We start from the raw sequence: 17,503 nt of genomic DNA, 5'->3' as shown, positions 1-17,503 counted from the left end.
GCTACTACTCAGTTGAATGTTTCAGATCTTAAGAAGTAGCGAACTGGCATTTTTTGTTTTAAACAGGGTCGAGGCTTTGGCCCCAGAGATTCATGTCTACCCGTTGCCCCATAACTGTGCAGGTAACGGGCCAGTACGGAAGGGCTTGTATGTATTTGGCTTCTAAACACAATAGGAGTGGTGTTGCGATCGTCCACCTGTACTGGAAAAGGTAGCCTGAATGGCAGGGCAATGTAGCCGATTGTATTGGGGGGCACTTACTACACCATGTGTACCCACAGTTTGTTTACTCCATTTATATGTTGATGAAGAAACATGAACAAGCTCATACTTGCGGTATTGACAGCTGAGTGTTGCTGTGCTGACGCAAAGACGGTACACAAATAGCGAGGGTACACAAATAGCCGGGGTCTCTGCAGGGGAACCAGAAAGAATGAGATGACTTCCACTGGCTTGGGCAGAGGTTTGAGCCCTTCCTGCGCTGTTGGGAAGCACACATAACTTTACATACGCGCCAGCTACTAAGCAGGGTCAAACAGTGTTTAACTGCTCCTGAGGCTTTGCGCTATAGTAGTTGTATCTCCGCACACCCTCCCCACTCCCCAATAGCTGGAAGTGTCTCAAGTCTCAGCAATTTTGGGTCAAATCTGAAACCAACTCAAGGATTTTTGCCAGTTTTTTTCTTGGACTCAAAACAGCCTAAGTTTTGAGCCACTACCACTGTGTCAAATACAATTACAAATAATTTGTATTTAGAACAATACATACAATTTTTTTTGCGTGTGTTCATCTGTGTAATTGCAACTAATACATTTTTATTCAATTAATTGAAATTTTATTAAGTAAGCATTAATGAAGGCATCTATCATGAAATAACCTATGTGTTCTTAATCACTTAATTTGTTACTCTGCTGTTCCGAAAGCATTCATTTTACTTCCCATACCAATATGCTGTCATCCCCTGGGTCTTCAACAGGAATTCTGTTGATTTTCAAGTTTTTCTTAAGAAGTTTGTAGCATTGCGTTTGTGTTTGGGGGGGTGGGTTTTTTTTATTCTGGGGTTTATTGGGTTTTTCTGGTTAGTTGCTTTTTTGGCCTCATGAAAACCAGAGCTTCATGCTACTAAATCATACAGAAACTACATCTATGAAAACACTACATGTAGTTGTTCTTTCCTGTGATCTTAAAACAAGTCAGTGAGACCCATAAAAAAGCATTTGCCGCAGTGTGGGGAGAACCTGAAACTAATCCTGACTGAATATTTTTTAATCATCTCGGTGCCAGTGATGTTTCACATATTGACAGTGTTTATTATTATTAAACAACATCTGATCCTTGGATACCAACGCCTGCAGCACACACAGCCACCGTAGGAGGTGTGGGACTGGCTGGCTGGTTGTGTTCTTTTTCCTCCCTGTGTTGGTAAATTGCCTACATCTTTTAACTACTTTTTGAGTTTAATGGACATGGTTTTTCTTGCAATCTTGACTCCTTTTCAGCTTCTCGCTTTTTCTTTTCTTTTTTTTTTTTCGTATTTTTCTCCTAACAGACATGCAAATAATATGTTCTGTTACAGTTACACTTCTTGCTTTTGATCATGAAAAGTGAGAGGAGCTGACAAAAATAGTACTACAGCGTTGTCAAGGTTGTAGTACAATTCTGAGATGTCTGTGTCTGTATGCCAGGAAGAATGAAGAAAAAAAATACACCAACAGTTTATAATTGCTTAAAATACATTAGAGTTACTGTTAGAGCATGGAAATACCAGAATTGTTTATCTGAAATGAAGAAACCTGTGGCTTAAATTTGATTCCAAAAGAAACTGATTGCTGGAAACCTCTGAAAATCCAGTTGAGAGGCACCTGGTTAGACACTTAGACTTTGGTGACAGTGTTTGACAATGATGACTGCAAAGAAAAAATACTTAAATAAAACCCTTGAGGAAGAAAGTTGTGAAAAATACTTATTTTTACGTTTTTAATTGTTTTTTCAAATTCAGTGAGAAATAAACCCAACTTTTCATTAAGTGATGCGGGGGCAGTTTTAAATAATGCTTCCTAAAGAATTGTTTGGCAGGGAATAAATGCAGGTCGTGTTCTAAGAAGGAACATGCAGTTCTTGGGCCATCTACAGTCACTGTATTGAAGAGTGAGATTCCCATGAGACTATTTTGTGCAAGTGGTCAGAAGCAGTGACTGTGATACACAGTACAACCGTGTTCTGCGAAGGAAGGAAACTTCAGAATGCACAGTGTCTGTTTCTATAAGCTGAAAGTAGTGTTAAAAACCTTGTTGCCTTTGGTAAACTTTATACATAGGCTTCTTAAGACTGTCTTTGTAAGGTATTTTTGAGTCATTGTTTTACTTTTTATGTGTATGTAGAACCCTAGAAGTTTGTTTTCTATTTTGGCTGAAAAAGAAACCACTGGGGAGTATGAGCAAAGGTTCTGCCTTTTCTGAAAAATGTGGAATTAAAATTTTAATAACTGTCAGTTCTGCGTTAGCCACAAAGCAAAACACATCAGTTGATGTGAAGAGAATATTATGTTTACCCTCATGAGTCACTCTCAAAATTGTAAAGGAGGAAACTTTTTTTTGACAATCTAAACTAAAATGAAATAGCCTTAGAATACTTGATTAAGCCTGAAGCTACTTTTAACTGAGTACACCTAAACAGCTGCTTTTTTTTTTTTTTTTAAGGAGTGAGATTGCACTCTTAATTGTTTTTTCAGCCTTTACTATTTCATTGATACATTAGGTCTAGAACACACCTACTGATTCATAACTGTCTTGGAAGAGCTTTTAGAACAGATTGCTTTACAGGGAAAATTACAGTTCAAGACTACGGAGATCTCTATCAGTGTTCATCTGCACTTTAAAAATTATCTCATCAGTTGGGGGCCCAAGTGTGATGTCCTGGGTTAGATCTCGGATATGGCTAGCTGTTCAGCTTCCCTCCTCCCAGTCTTCAAGCAGCTGTGACTGATGCAGCTAAGCACCGATGTCATCTTTCCATCTTCAGGGAAAGAAAGACTGAGAGGAGCATTTGGGGAGGATGGTGTTACCAAGAACCTTAACATGCAGGACAGCTGTAGGAGAACAGCAGCAGAGATGATCAACCTTGGGGAGGAAAAAAAAGTCCGCAGTGACTTCTTGCCATCCTTTTGAGACAAGGGCAGTAAATAGTCCAGAACACCAGTACTTTTTGTTGGAGAATGAGCAATTTTAGCTAGCAGAGAAGAAAGCAAATGAGTGCTAAAGAGTATCTTGATCTGTTTGTATTTTTAATACTTTTCTGGGGAACTATAGGAGGTATTAGAAGAGGCTTAATGAAGTGAAATAGGGTTTTATTGTAAATGGAGGAGAGGACAAATCAGTATTGATAGTAGGAGTAAACAACTTGAGGTTTCTGAGGTAATTATGATGGATTTTAAAAGACCAGTTGTATTTAGGGTATACAATACTGGTGAAGCTTATCTCTCCAATCCCAAAGCTCTTTAGCAGGGGAAGTTTGATCCTAATCTGAACTACGACTCATAACTTACCTCTTTATTTGAACCAGCATTTTCCTCTAGATTTGTTGTTCTGCATTGCTTTTTCCTCTATAAATCACTACAACAGAATTCAGAAATTAAGACACTTTCAGTTACGGAAAGCAACTGCCTTGAGAAATGTTTGTTTCAGTGGCTGAAGTTGCTGCAAGTTTACATTGGCAAATAAAGCACAAGACTATCCTGTTGAAACCCCAGAAGAAATAAGGTAGTATAGATTGAGGTAAGCCATGCTTTTTTTTATATGCTTAAAAAAAATAATCAGAAGTGCAACGTAGTTTAATTTGTAATGGGATATGGCATATGGCAAGGCTATAGGAGATAAGCCTGTTTTTTATTATGTGCTATCAGATAAATAGTAAATGTTGTGACAGTGTAGAATGCACCATGGCATACAGGCCACAATATAGGTAAGATTTTTTGGTTTTAATTTTATGTTACTATGGGCAGTGAGACAAACGTGCAAAACACTAACACAAGCCTTGACTATCAAATATGTACATTATCTGCACCTTATTTGGAGTTACATGATGGTAACATGTTTCACAAACATCATGGATTTGGAATGAATGTACTGTGTGCTCTTACCCATTCCAACAGAGCTTCCAGAACAGGTTACTGAAATGACATGAAACAGAAGTATAAATGTTAGGTGTTAGGTTGTAAGCCAGAAAATATTAGTAGTCTGTTGAATGTAGTCCATGCTCTACAACTGTGCAATCCCATCCGATAGCAGTAGGTTTTATAATGGATTAAATTTACACCCTGGGAAAGGAATCCCAAGGGAATTTCTACCGCTTTAAACAATTTTTACTTCAGAAATGTGCTTAGAAATGATTTGTAGAAGTTCTTGATTTGTTTCTTTATTCAAACCCAGAAATTCTATAAAGTTAGAAAACAAAGCAATTAAAAATCCTCATTTATTTGCTTTTGTATCTAACCACTACTAACCTCCCACCTGAAAATCAGCTTCTCTGTATTCTCCAGGTTATGGGTGATCCAGTTAAGAGGCACCTGTGTACATAAGCATGCCCAGTCCCAAAATGCTCCTAAGAAGTTCCTGTCACAGGTAGTGCAAGATAGCACCCATAAAGTTTATTCTGGATTCAACATCAGAATAGAAAAGTTCCATTCCATGCCATCTTTACTCACATAATTTCAGATTACAACGTAACCATCTAACATGCGTGGACAAAAATACATCATTCAAAGACATTTAAATTTTACCTGAATATATTTTTTTAGGACAAAATGTAAGCTTCATCCCCTTATCAGTAACTGGAGATACTACCACTGTGTAGACGTCTCCACAAGGTATCTCGGTGATATCACAGTGGCTTAGACCTGAGCGAGGGGTACAGGTGAAATTGCCTTTTGAGCCATGTAAATCAGTATTGTAGTTTATCGTTTCATCAGAAGCTCGCCAGTATACCCTGATACCATTATTGCCAAGTCTATATAGCTTCACTCCAGAAGGGCAGCAAGCACCTAATAAAATAAAAAACATTAATAAGCAAATTTTGTGAACCCACAATACGTTACAAATTCATAGAGTGCACTTTAAACCAGATGATATGATTTCGATCATACTAGATAACAGCATTTCAATGAGAAATTATTATTTCATAGAAAGGCAAAATAATTTTTGAACTGAGCTAGGGAAGAAAATGTTCTATCGGACTCGTATTATGGAGCTGGAATTCAGCCATTGTTTTAAACGCTGGAATACTGTTGCTCTCTCCTGAATACGGAGACACCAGGGCTACCCTAGAGTGCCCAGAATCTTTTTGTGGTCTCTAAAAGTTTATTATGCTGTAGTAATTTAAATTTAAAAATTGATTCTGGAGCATCGTAATAAAAACATCTTTAAATTTCCACCTGATGGCTGTTATAAGAACAGGGCTTAAATTACATGTGAAAATAACCCAAAGTGCGTTTATTCAAGAGGGAACTGCAACCATATTAACTATGTATTGAATTTCAGCTGCACTATTTGTATGAGAGGAACACTACACAAAGCAAGTTGTATATTGAGTCTTTTTCTTCCCCATTGCATTTACATACTGGAAGAATATCCTTGATATGTGCAACTGGATGTCAAACCCGTTTCACTGATTGCTTTCAGAGATACAGTATAATTGGTGCCGCATGCGATGCATCCCAGGAGACAGTAGTTTTGAAGGGTGTGACACTTTGCCTGTCCTTTTGGAGACTCCAGTGCTGTTATGTATGTCCGTGCACCCATCCCAACAGACCAGCTGACATTTGTTACAGACTGTGTCACTTGAGTTAGTATCAGGTCTTTAGGGCAACAAGGAGCTTAAAAAGAACAAAAAAAATAGAGAAGTCAGTTCTTTTTCATACTTGGAAAATTGAAGTTATTTTGGGGGGTTGCAACTGGAATAGTACATAAGCAAGAGCAAAGGCATGAAGGTGTGCACTTTTCAGGCAAACATTAGTATTACTTGACTATTCTGGAAAGCTAATAAACAAAATGAGATCAATTTGTCTCTAACAGTGAGTTATAACCCTAGAATTTTAATAAGATCATTATTCACCAAGATTCTAAAAATCACCAAAAATTGTGATCAGAATGTCAGGGTCCATCTCTACCCCTCAAGTCATATAGCTCAGTCCATCTCTGTTTAAAGCCTCTTCATCTACAATGCAAAATAACTGCAGCCAAACTGCCTGTAAAAATAAATCCTGGTGTACATTAAACTCTGAACTGTGCTTGGGGATTGTCTGGGTGACTGGTACAGGACAAAACTCTGCTAGCAAATTAATAGCAGGAATGGTGAGTAGGATGTGCTTTAATCTGTTCTTTACACTATTTGTTGTCATTACCTCATTGCCTTTCCCAGAAATGTTAAAAGTCAAAATGCTGACAAGGAAGTTAAGCATTACATTAGTGGATTATGTTCTTATATTTTAGTTAGCTGTGCCACGTGACAATTGCTTGCACAAAGGCTTCTCAGTATGAGGCAAGCGCCAAGTGATCCTTCCTTCTCACACACAAAGACACACACGTTTAAGTAGAGGACATCCAGCAACAGATAGTATAATATGCACACACTGTAATTAAAAACAAAAAACACACAAAAAAAGCCAAAAACATATAGAGACACAGAACTATTTTAATAATAAGCTGTTAAACATTTTCCACTATTTACAATTCCCACATACCTGTCTCTAAAGGGACACTGTAGCTTGGTAAACTCTGTCCTGCTGGTGATCTTGCTATAGCGCTAACCGAGAAAGCAGATCCACAGGGAAGATTAATTAGGGTGCAGGAATTTCCAGAGCTCGTGCAATGCCAAAGTCCAGCCTCTCCTCTGGCAGTGACAATGTATGTAGCTGCTTCGTTGTTAGATTGCCAGTGCACGCTGACTACCGAAAGCGCCTCCTTTGAGATACTTTTAATTTCAGGACTGCAGGGAGCTGAAATATTTCACGTGAACAGTATTTGAACAGATTGTTTATCCATACTATTTAAGTTACACGTGAAAATTAAATTCCAGTTAGAGCTAAAAAACTACTCTGGAAAAGTATATGATCCTGAAGTGTTTACTCCTGGTGAGAATTTAGAATTTGTGACAGAACTGATAATGAAAGGATTTTGCATGCAAACTCAGAGATGAATTGTAAATGTGATTCTTCAAAAACTTGGAGCTATCAGAAGCTTTCAATCCAAATTTGGTTTTAGGTCCCTGCTTACAGTATAGTTTTAGACTTCTGGTATGTATGTATTTATTTATTTATTTATTATTTTTATCCGTTACAGGAACTTAGCACCCCAGTAATGCTTTTTATCTGTGAATCACTGCAGCGCCCGGCTAATTACTTCTGCTAAAGGAAAATAAGAATGATGGCAATACCTGTTGCCACGTCCTTTGACGCACAGGACGTGTTGCTGCCCCTGGCCTCGCTGAAGGAATAAACCGTGATGCTGTAGCGGGTGTCGCACTGCAGGGCCGACAGGGTGCAGGCGGTGGCGGTGTCGTTGCAGAGCCGCAGCCCGCCGCGGCCGGCCGCGCTGGTTTGGTAGATTTCAGCACCCCGGACAGGGGCCCAGGTCACCCGCACGGTGTCGCTGGAGGCCACCACGGCCCTGAAGTCGCTGGGGCAGCACGGGGCTGGGGACAGAGCGCAGGGCGGGCGGCCTGAGCGTCGGCCGGCAGCTGGCCCGAAACCCGAGAGCCGCGTTTCGTTCACCGATCTGCTTCACGTCTTAAGTACCCAAAGGTGACTGATACTGTGCGAACAGTCTCATTCATCCAGACTTACGCCCAGAACTAACTCACTACCCCTCCTTCCAAATCAAGAGAGGGCATTCGAAGGTATAGGTAACACAAAGACATACAGGAATTATGTATATCCTGGATTTAAAATATCAAAGCACCTAGAGGTTAAGTAACTCTAACAATGTTCTTCACAGCTTTCCATTGAGCTTTTGTTACTTTTTCACTTTCCAAATATGAAAACTCTCTATGAGGAAGTTTAAGATTTTGGTACACCCTTCCTAAGGCAATAGGGAAAAAAAAAAAAAACCAAACCAAAAAACCCACAACAGAAAAAACGGGACTAGAATGCAAATGTTATGCCAGCAGTGTGTTATTTGTACATCCATGCCTGATGATTGTGAATTGTTAAACTATTTTCAAGTTTGTAAGCATGTTGTTGCACTTGACTATGCAAGCCAAATTCAGCTGCAATGTGAAGTGGTTCTTTTTCTCTGCCAACCTATGTGTGTTTTGCCCAAAACCAGAATAAAACCAGAAGTTTAAGTCACTATCTTCCAATAAAAACATCCAACCAGCTCTATAATAAACCCAGTTAAAGGATCCAAAATGAATTTGCAAGAATTCCTTGCCACTTACCGGTAGTGTAATTGAATACATCACCTAAAGGACTCTGCCCTGCCTTGTTATATGCAAAGATACTGATGAAATAAGTGAAGCCACAGTCTGACTGGAAATGGCATTGAGTACGTGATGTGTTGCAGTGCACTTCCAAGCCATCATCACTCTTCACAAAAACCACGTAATAATGTCCGAAATTGACGTGAGACCATGATACCAACAAGCGGCCAGGTTCACCCTCTTCAATTGATATATTTACCGGTGCACAAGGAACTGAAAAAAAAAACGTTTTAAAAAAGAAAAAAAGGATTGTAAACATAGTATTTTTATTGAAGTTACACTTTTGGGGAATAAGGGGAAACCATGTATATATGAATTATTCTACTCAGCTTGAACAGTTGCTCTGTCTTGTTCAAGAAAACAGCAACTTATCTGTCTCTATAGAGGATGCTCCTTACATTTAGATAAAAAAGTGAGTACGACTCTCACAGAACAAAATAGATGCAACCTTCCTGTCTTAAAGAAAAGAGCTTAAGGAGCCCCTGTGAACAAAACCAGTGGCACCAGGCAGTATTTCAAAAGAAACTGGTACAGCCTGTGCTCACAAATAGTAGTTCTGGATGACAATCGGAATACTAGCCTGAATAGCAGTTGGCATCCAAAAGCCTTTATGTGAAAACCCCTTATATGAAAGTATGAAACTCACTGGCTGTGTCTGAATAAAGCTGTCCTTTGGTCAGGTTTCCTTTCTGGTGGCATGCCAAAATGTCACATTAAACAGTGAACCCCATGGCTTTTGCTTAAATAACATTTACTTTCTGTCTAGTTCAAAATGTTTAGCTTGCTGCTATTACAATGAATATACATGATCTAGCTGGAGCAATCCTGGCTGAGAAGATTACAGCCCACAGCTTAAAAGTTGTCTCTTGCTTAAGGCATGCTCATCCCGTTAGATCCATCTCTGAGTTGCTCACATGGATGATCTCTAACTCACATCAATGAGAAGTCAAAATGAGGCAGGTTACATCAAATAATTAAGCAAATAACGTTTTGCCTTTAAGGTAGCACATAGTAAAAAAAAATGATTTAGATTCTGGTACACTGGCAGTTGACCTAACAGATCAGGAAGCAATAACCTCTGACAGCAGTGTGAAGTGGCTGAAAGCAGGAACCTTTTGTCCTGACAAAGCTGCTGCTTGAGAATGGTTGATGGCCTCTTAATTTATTCTAGTGGTGTTACTTTAGCTGAATGTGGTTTTGTTGACCTCCTTACTAACTAACCACCAGATGAAGCCTAGAACAGTCCTCAGCCTAGGGCAAGTCCTTAATGCTATTTCCTCATGGATTTCTCCCAATCTCTTTGTGACAGACCTGACCCAGTAGGACAGATCTGTTATTCCTTACATGAGTTTTACACTCAGAAAACTGACTTTAGAACAGGTACTTCTGGTAAGAGGAAAATGCAGGCTTACTGGTTGAGCCAACAATATATAACCCATTGCAAGCTTTTCCTCACAGGAACATGAAGAAAGTTTAGGCTATTATCCCTGTAATTGAAAGGTATATGGCACAGTTCATGCACAAATTCAGCAGCAGAAATAACTGTTTGAGAACCACTCATGAATTGTAATGGACTAATTTATATCTGAAATTAAGGTAATACATGCTAAAATGCCATAAGCTATATAAGGATCAATGACACATACTAGTTTTTAAGCTTACTGCATCAGTAGGTTTACTGGCTCCAGCATCATTGTATGCTGTGACAGAGACATAATATTCAGAGCCGCACTGGAGCGATGGCACCATGCAGGAGGCAGAAGATGTGTTACACTTCAGTTTCAAGAGTCCACTGGAGGCTGTCACACTGTAAGTTAGAGCTCCTTCTGTTGGCATCCAAGAAACAATAGCTCTTAAAGTGCCACTATTAAAAGCTACTTTAACATCCGCTGGTGCATTAGGACCTATGGTATATCAATCAGTTTGGAACAGAAAAATACAACTTAGCATATTGCCTACAGACACGTTCTTTTTCATAACTTGCAAACTAAATACAATTCTTGTGGTGCAGACCTTACCCTCATTCATATTAAAGTAACAGTTTTTTCGGGAAATGTTTCTAGTTGTACATTGTCACAAAACTTTCTGTTGAAACTCCCTGCCTTATTTAAGTATTTGCTTCTCACAGTTAGAAAAATCCTCAAATCAGAATAAGCTTGTGTAATCCTTACCCAGGCCTGTCCTGGGTACAGCTGTGGTGAAAATTTATTAAATTGATTACTGCTTATGAAAAAGTCTTTGTCTTTAATTAGGAATTGTTTAATTTAGTAACCTTGGGGAGCTCAAGGACTACTTTAATGAGCAGGTGGTGTTTGTCCTGAGCCCCGTGAACAAGCAAGATATGAGCAGGACCATCCAGACAATAAATATTGTGTGCAGCTGTGTTATGATGGTAACTCCACCACACTCGGGCCAATGTCCCTGGTGTGTGTGAACCTTATGAATCATGAGATCACTCAGCCTAAACTTAAAAGTTTACATGTGCTAGCTGTGTAAACTATTTTTGTTTTTCACTGAGTATAAAGGAGGGCAAGCTCTGGGACTGGGCCAGAAGTCTCGCCTGCAGGTGGATGCACCACGTAGGAATTTTCCCAGTTAGCAAGAGACCCTGGGTCCTGGCTGCAATAGGGCTTCCCAGCTGAAGTGTGGGCCTGGATGACATTAAGGTGGTAATTGGTGATGCGTTCTTTTCTTAGTCTCTGTAACACTTTGAAGTAATGATTTGATGCTTTGCTCCTATTCTCTTTTATCATATTGTGCATCATAATTAGTACTGTTTCCTTTTATCATGCTGCACGCTAGTTGCCCTTATAATAAACTGCACTTATTCTGAGATTTGATTTTAAATTAATTTTTGCTTGGTATCCAGTCAATCAGCAAAACAACAACTTTAGTGTTAGTTAATGGTATCTTTGCCTCAGTGTTACTCATTAAACATAGCCATGTCATCCAAGTTTTCTTGAACTTTGAGATGGGGTAAAGACTATATGATCTGAAAATCTACCCAATGTGTCTTTGAAAAACAAAACACAATCACTCATACACATAAACACTTTCTGTTTGTTTGTTTTTAAATGCTTACTTGGTTTCAGAAAAGAAAACTTACTTGTTCTTTGATTATACGTGAAATCATCTCCAGGAATCCCATTTACATTCCAGGCATACGCCTTGATAGTATAGAGAGTTCCTGGATCTAGATTTTTAAATATCAAGGACGTATTGGTGGTGTTCTCCTTCAGCATTCTGCCCAAACCATCTGATCTCATGAGGGACACAGAGAATCCAGCTGCCATGTACACAGCTCTCCAGCTCACTGCAATGGAGTCACAACTTGGAGAACTAACAGACAGAACTGGAGCAGCCAGGACTGTTGAGAAAGAACACCAATTAAGCTTTTGGTTTTTTTCATTAATACCATCCGAAAGGGCCACATTTGAAATGGATACACAGAAACAACAATCACCAAACTCTGGGAGACAGATTCAGTGACAATAAAACCAGAAAAATAAATTAATGTGAGACTGACAGAATAAATATGAAAACTGATTTGGTGCATTCATTATGATATTACAAGTTTTGTAAAATGAATGTAGCTCATGCACAAAGTATGAAAGGTCAAATGTGTAGAAGAATGAAAATCACCAAGAAGATACTGCATTTCCTGTCCTCTAAGTTTCGCAGTCTTACTATTTTATAACTTTAGTTGTTCATTTCCTTAATTTCTTCAAGTTATGTCTTTCATTAAAATAAAATATGATTTTGTTAACAGAAAATACATAAATTCATACAAATGCTAGTAAAACTTCCTATTAAACATTTAACTTACAGTACTGTCATAAAGTAAAGCATTAATTCAGACTCTTGTCCTGGTCATTAAGTCAGATGGCCAAATTCTAGTCCTCAAAAACTGAAAGGAGAATGTGATCAATACAATTTAAAATACAAGTTTATAATAATTCAGTACTGGTACATGTCTGGACTATACTGTTTGGGATTTTGTTCAAATTAAAAAAAAAAGATGCTTGCATGAATGCTTTATATTATAACAACATTAAAGAGTTTGAAATAAGAGTAAGAATTTGAAAGTCACCTGTTTTTGCTTTTCTGAAAGGTGAAGGCTGGCTTTTTCCTCCTGAATTTATAGATCTGATAGTGATTCTGTACAAGGTGGCAGGTTTCAGTCCCGTCACTGTGCCTGGAGAGTTTGTAACTACAGTTTCAATGAAGGAATCTCCATCTTGTGCAGTCAGCAGATAACTAGTAGCCCCAGGTACTGCTCTCCATTCCACTGTGATACTGTTGCTAAGTTTTGAGTAAGCTTGGTCAATAACAGGTATGTCTGGAGCTAAATGGAAATGACGATAGACATACTGAAATTGGGGAACTCTATCAGCCTGATGAAATGCTAAGTGCTCTGAACATTTTGCAAAGGTAAAGTGGAGGACAAACGGCCTAAAATTTCTGTGAGTTTGAGTTAAATGAAGTTTAAATGAATATCAACAAAATACAGAGTCTTGAGATGTTCTAGACCAACTTTCATCTCTCAATAAAAATACTCTAGTACCCTTGAGATCACTATTGAAAATTACCGTTTTTTAACCTAGTTTGAAATGAGAGGTTTCTTTTTAGGCTTGCTCTATAGCACATTAACTATACTGGATATTTACAGAAAGCAGTATACAAAACAATACATACAAAGAAGAAGTGGATGTTTATACAAAGCAGTCTGAAATAGGATGCTGAATAATAGGCATTTCTATGTCAAAGCAACATAAAATAATTTAGTTTTGAAGGGACCATGGGAAATCATCTTATCCAACCCCCTGCTCAGAGCAGATATACAATAACATGACACATCAAATACTGCAATTAAATGCTTTTCTATTATGCTATGCTGCAAGCCATTAAGAAAGAGCTCTTGTGTACTGCAGTGACAAAGTAACTACAGAGAGTGTATTTCTTAACCACAAGTAATTTATGTTCAGTAATCAGGATTTTCAGACTAGAATCAGCATATGTAAAGCAAGTCCATAAATTGCAAGGCTGCAAAAAACTCACTAGAAGAGGAAAAAAAGATAAAACGAAAGTGCATCCCACCTAAAATTAAGAAAAGGAATTAAAAAGTATTTGGGACAAAAGTACATGCTTTGAGGCAAACTTATTTATAGTAAGGCAGTTAATTTGGGATTTCAGAGACCCTAGCAAGTATTATACAACTCCTGAGCATTACGTCCACTTTCTTAGTCCCAATTACTTTCTTATTCAGCCATAGTCAGACATCCTCTTTTGCCGCATTTGTAAAAATGGTAGCATATATTCTATGTGATCATGCCTATGGAACATCTGCATGTGTGTCTTTTGCGATCTTTGAGCAAACTATTGCACTATGATTTTTTTTTCTTTTAAAAAATTGTCTTTAGTAACAATTCATAAAAATTTCTGTGAAGGAAATCCTTATGCAAGTCTAAGGGAGTTACTTGGCTAACAGTCAAGTAAAGAATATATAGCATATGATTTATATCAGAAATAACTTACATAACATTAATCATTAATATCTGTTCTCCCATAACTAAGCTAGCAACGGAGGTGGGTTTTTTATATTTATCAGGATAAACACTGCTACTTTTTTATTTTCAATTTTTATTGTAATAATTATGTTTAGAAGAAACAAATTCTACTGGAAAAATAATGGCTATTTCTAAAAATCACCAGTTAAACTATTTTAAAAACAGAATTTCAACAGAATAGTTTTTCAATTACATTTCAGTGATGAAATAAAAAAGCATTTCTGTTTATGCATATTCTTATTCAATATCCATCAATGACTTATATACTACAAGTTCTTCTGTGAATGAAACAAAAATACTGTTTATCAGCATCAGTAGTGGAAAATACATTTAGCTTCACATCTGCATTCGTAAAGAAAGGGTAAGTGATTTGGAAAGCTGCAGTCTGAGCAAGCTGGGGATGGCAGGAAAGGAAAACATATACATTAAAAAAAGCAGCGAGGAAATGGAGTTAATCATGCTAATACTGTACTCAGTAGGAGAACTCGCAAAAGGCTTCAACAGGACTATTCCCTACCAGTACAATGAAACATCAAGGATAAAATCGCAGTCCTCCAAATGTTAATGGAAATTAGGTTGAACAAAGTTTTTCTTACTAACCTGTTGACTGCATAATCTGTGTTTCTGCAAGAATAATTCCATTCTTGTCTATGGCTTCTGCTTGTATAGCATAAATAGTATTGGGAATTAACGAAGTTAGTGTTCCTTTAAGTGTACCATCACTAAAATGAGCCAGTAATGAATGGCCTACAGTATTCACAGCTGTAGCTGTGACTCTGTAAGAAGAGGCTCCTGAAAACTTGGGCCATATGAGGTAAATGCTTCGTGATGTCACATCAAATATAGACACAGAGAAACCTAAAAAAAAAATTATATAGAATAAAAATAATTATAAAAAAATAATTTCAGTCATTCCTGAATTTAGTCAAGTCTTGACAAGAAGATTGTTCAGTGCCTTATCAACATCTACATGACCTAATTTTCGGACTAAAGGCATTCCACTGAATTTGGAGTGCTATTTCCTTCGTTCACTTTTGTAATCCATTAATTACTGTAACAACTGCTGCTTGTTCTCATAATATCAGGTTGTGATGATAGCTATTTTTCCTGAAACCCTCATATGCTATAGTCTAATTATTTTTTAAAAAAATACTGGGCATAATCCATATGTGAATTTACAACCAGTGTCAACAACATCCACACATGAACAGGATCAAATGCTTGTTTGGCAAATTATGAAAAGAATATGCTACAGTAAGTGTCCAGATACTGCAACATTGCAACATTGCAATATTGCCTTGACAGGGCAGTATATGAAGAAAAGTGAACTGTCACCAGAGAGTGAATTCTGAGAGCATTTAATGTAATCTTGCATTCCTCATATTTTAAACTTGTCAATATTCACATTTAAGGCAATAGGAGCTGTAGGCACAAAATATGAGATAGAAGAAAGTACAAAATGTTGTGAAACATTGGAAATATTTGTGCTTAGGAGATCATGCTTCTGGTGTGTGTTTTTGAGATGGGTGGTTTTTTGTTTTTTGGTTGTTTTTTTTATAGTATAAAAAGATACAACAGTTAATTGGGTGCAAATACAGGACAGTTTGAATCCTATCTGTAGCACAGTTATGTAGCTAATTAACAGCACAATCTATCCAGCTGAGTGTTCTCCCTGGTTCACACTAGTGTCAAGGTGTAAGTGGTCTGTCAAAATCTTTGTGTGAGTGCCCAACAGAATTGGGACTCCTAAAAATGAGGTTTAAAATTTATAAAGACATCAACATAGATTTTTTTAAACCTGAATCAAACTTAAAAACAATTATTGTTTATAAAGCTGTTTGAACTTACAGAATGTTTTATTAGAAATCACATGAGCATGTTCTTTTCAGACCTGTTCAAAAATAAGCAGGCAAAAGCAAATACCATTTTGAAGATTTACCTGTGTTAGCTGAAAAGATCTGAAAAGGAAGATGTAAAAAAATTAGAAATACAAAGTGAAATATTTCATTTGGAAAATTAAAAAAAAATAAATGTTAGTAACAACAACAACAACAAATTAAACCACTGCATTTTATTAATACATTATACTGATATGATGTATTTCCTCAGAATCTTTAAGTACAGAAATTATGCGACCAATGATATTTGGTACGGGTATGTAGATCTACAACTTCTTAGTTTTCCTCTCTGCATCTGGCTCTAGATCCCAATTTCAGTTGTTGGCAGACTTTGAAAGACCTCGGATCCTAATATATTCTTTTATTTTTCAGTCATTCATAAACAGTGCAAAAGTGTAATAGTAACAAAATATTAACCTAGAAGCAGGTGTCAGGTAGTCTCTACCCTTTTAAGTTTACTTTTACAAAGAGTATACAGTATCATTCTTGAAAACAGTTTTAAAGCAAGTAAGTTGCACTCACCATTTCTAGGCAGTTGAAAAGCAGTCCAACAAGTATTAATGATTGACTTTTTGCATCACACATCTTGTCAGAACTTTGTTCCAGCCTTCAGAGGGGGGTGAGCTCAGGCTGGTCCCTGCTGTGACCAGCAATACTCTGCAGCAGCACTGCCACCGCAGCTTTACTCCCCGGATGAGGGGAGGCTGAGGGGAGGCTGAGGTGAGGCCAGGCCTCCGCCCCGCTGGCCCGCGGCCTGCCAGCCCTCGCCAGAACCGCCATGACACGAGCCCGCCATGGCACTGCACTCCTCGGCCCGCGGGCGGTGGGATTTTCCCCTTCTGCTGCAGGATCCGGTTCCTGTATTGCTTATGCACGATACATAACATAATTACATTCTGTAATGTAAATTTGAAATTATTGCCATCTTTGCCCAGTTAGAAAGCTCTTCTTTTCTCTCAGGAATGATGCCCTGGTCATACTCCCCTTTGGACAGCACATTGCCATGCCAACTGGGAACCGCTCTTCCTCATGCTTCGTGTTGTGGGGAGAGAAATTTTCATCTCTTCGTATCCGTACCAGCTGCTGGCTCCCCTTTGACAACATGCCTCTGCGTTTCCAAACTAAAATTTCTGCCAGGCCATTTCAGGTGTCAAGAAATGGTATCTTTCGATGAACTGACCGTGTTTTCTTTGGTGGCTTACGGATGTACCTGGGTACCTGGGGGCCGCTGTTATGAGGGAGCCACAGTGGCGGGACAGCTTTACACCCCGAGGCACCCGGGACGGCGGCGGGTTTCGCCCCCGCACCGCTCCCCGCACAGCACACGGAGCCGGCCGCGCAGCTCGGGAGCCAGGGCCCGGCGTGCCGGCCTCACCTGAGGGGCGGCGGGCGGCTCTTTCCTCAGCGGACGAGCCCTGGTCGCCGGGCGCTTCCCCAGTGGGAATTTCGGACGCCGCCATGGCAGCAATAGATGGCCCTGCAGCTGGCCCGGCTGCCCGGGGCCGGCGGCACCCCCCACCCCAGGAGCAGGCGGCGCCCTTCGCCGCCGCCTCTGAAGAGGGAGCG

General features: G+C 38.8%; 1 protein-coding gene across 4 annotated transcripts; it reads right to left on the bottom strand.

Annotated features, from left to right (window-relative positions):
- Positions 1 to 2,719: 2,719 nt before the first annotated feature.
- On the bottom strand, positions 2,720 to 17,329 carry FNDC7 (fibronectin type III domain containing 7). 4 transcript variants are annotated; one of them, XM_055815757.1, is made up of 14 exons: positions 16,460 to 17,329; positions 15,979 to 15,997; positions 14,640 to 14,897; positions 12,563 to 12,817; positions 11,579 to 11,839; positions 10,119 to 10,298; positions 8,431 to 8,685; positions 7,429 to 7,686; positions 6,737 to 6,991; positions 5,615 to 5,869; positions 4,778 to 5,038; positions 4,139 to 4,168; positions 3,545 to 3,611; positions 2,720 to 3,228 (listed from the first exon to the last, which is right to left on the bottom strand). In XM_055815757.1, exons 1-13 carry the CDS (start codon positions 16,520 to 16,522, stop codon positions 3,571 to 3,573), a joined length of 2,391 nt encoding a protein of 796 aa, XP_055671732.1. In that variant the 5' UTR covers positions 16,523 to 17,329; the 3' UTR covers positions 2,720 to 3,228; positions 3,545 to 3,570. The 4 variants fall into 4 exon arrangements, with proteins under 4 accessions (XP_055671732.1, XP_013154422.2, XP_027642311.2 ...); XM_013298968.3 differs by having other exon boundaries at positions 10,119 to 10,376; positions 16,460 to 17,327; XM_027786510.2 differs by having other exon boundaries at positions 2,720 to 3,119; positions 10,119 to 10,376; positions 16,460 to 17,327.
- Positions 17,330 to 17,503: the final 174 nt, after the last annotated feature.

The sequence above is a fragment of the Falco peregrinus genome, chromosome 10, assembly GCF_023634155.1.
Source record: "Falco peregrinus isolate bFalPer1 chromosome 10, bFalPer1.pri, whole genome shotgun sequence".
NCBI lineage: Eukaryota > Metazoa > Chordata > Aves > Falconiformes > Falconidae > Falco > Falco peregrinus.
The sequence above is the reverse complement of the archived record's forward strand: the minus strand, read 5'-3'. Positions and strand labels throughout refer to the sequence as shown.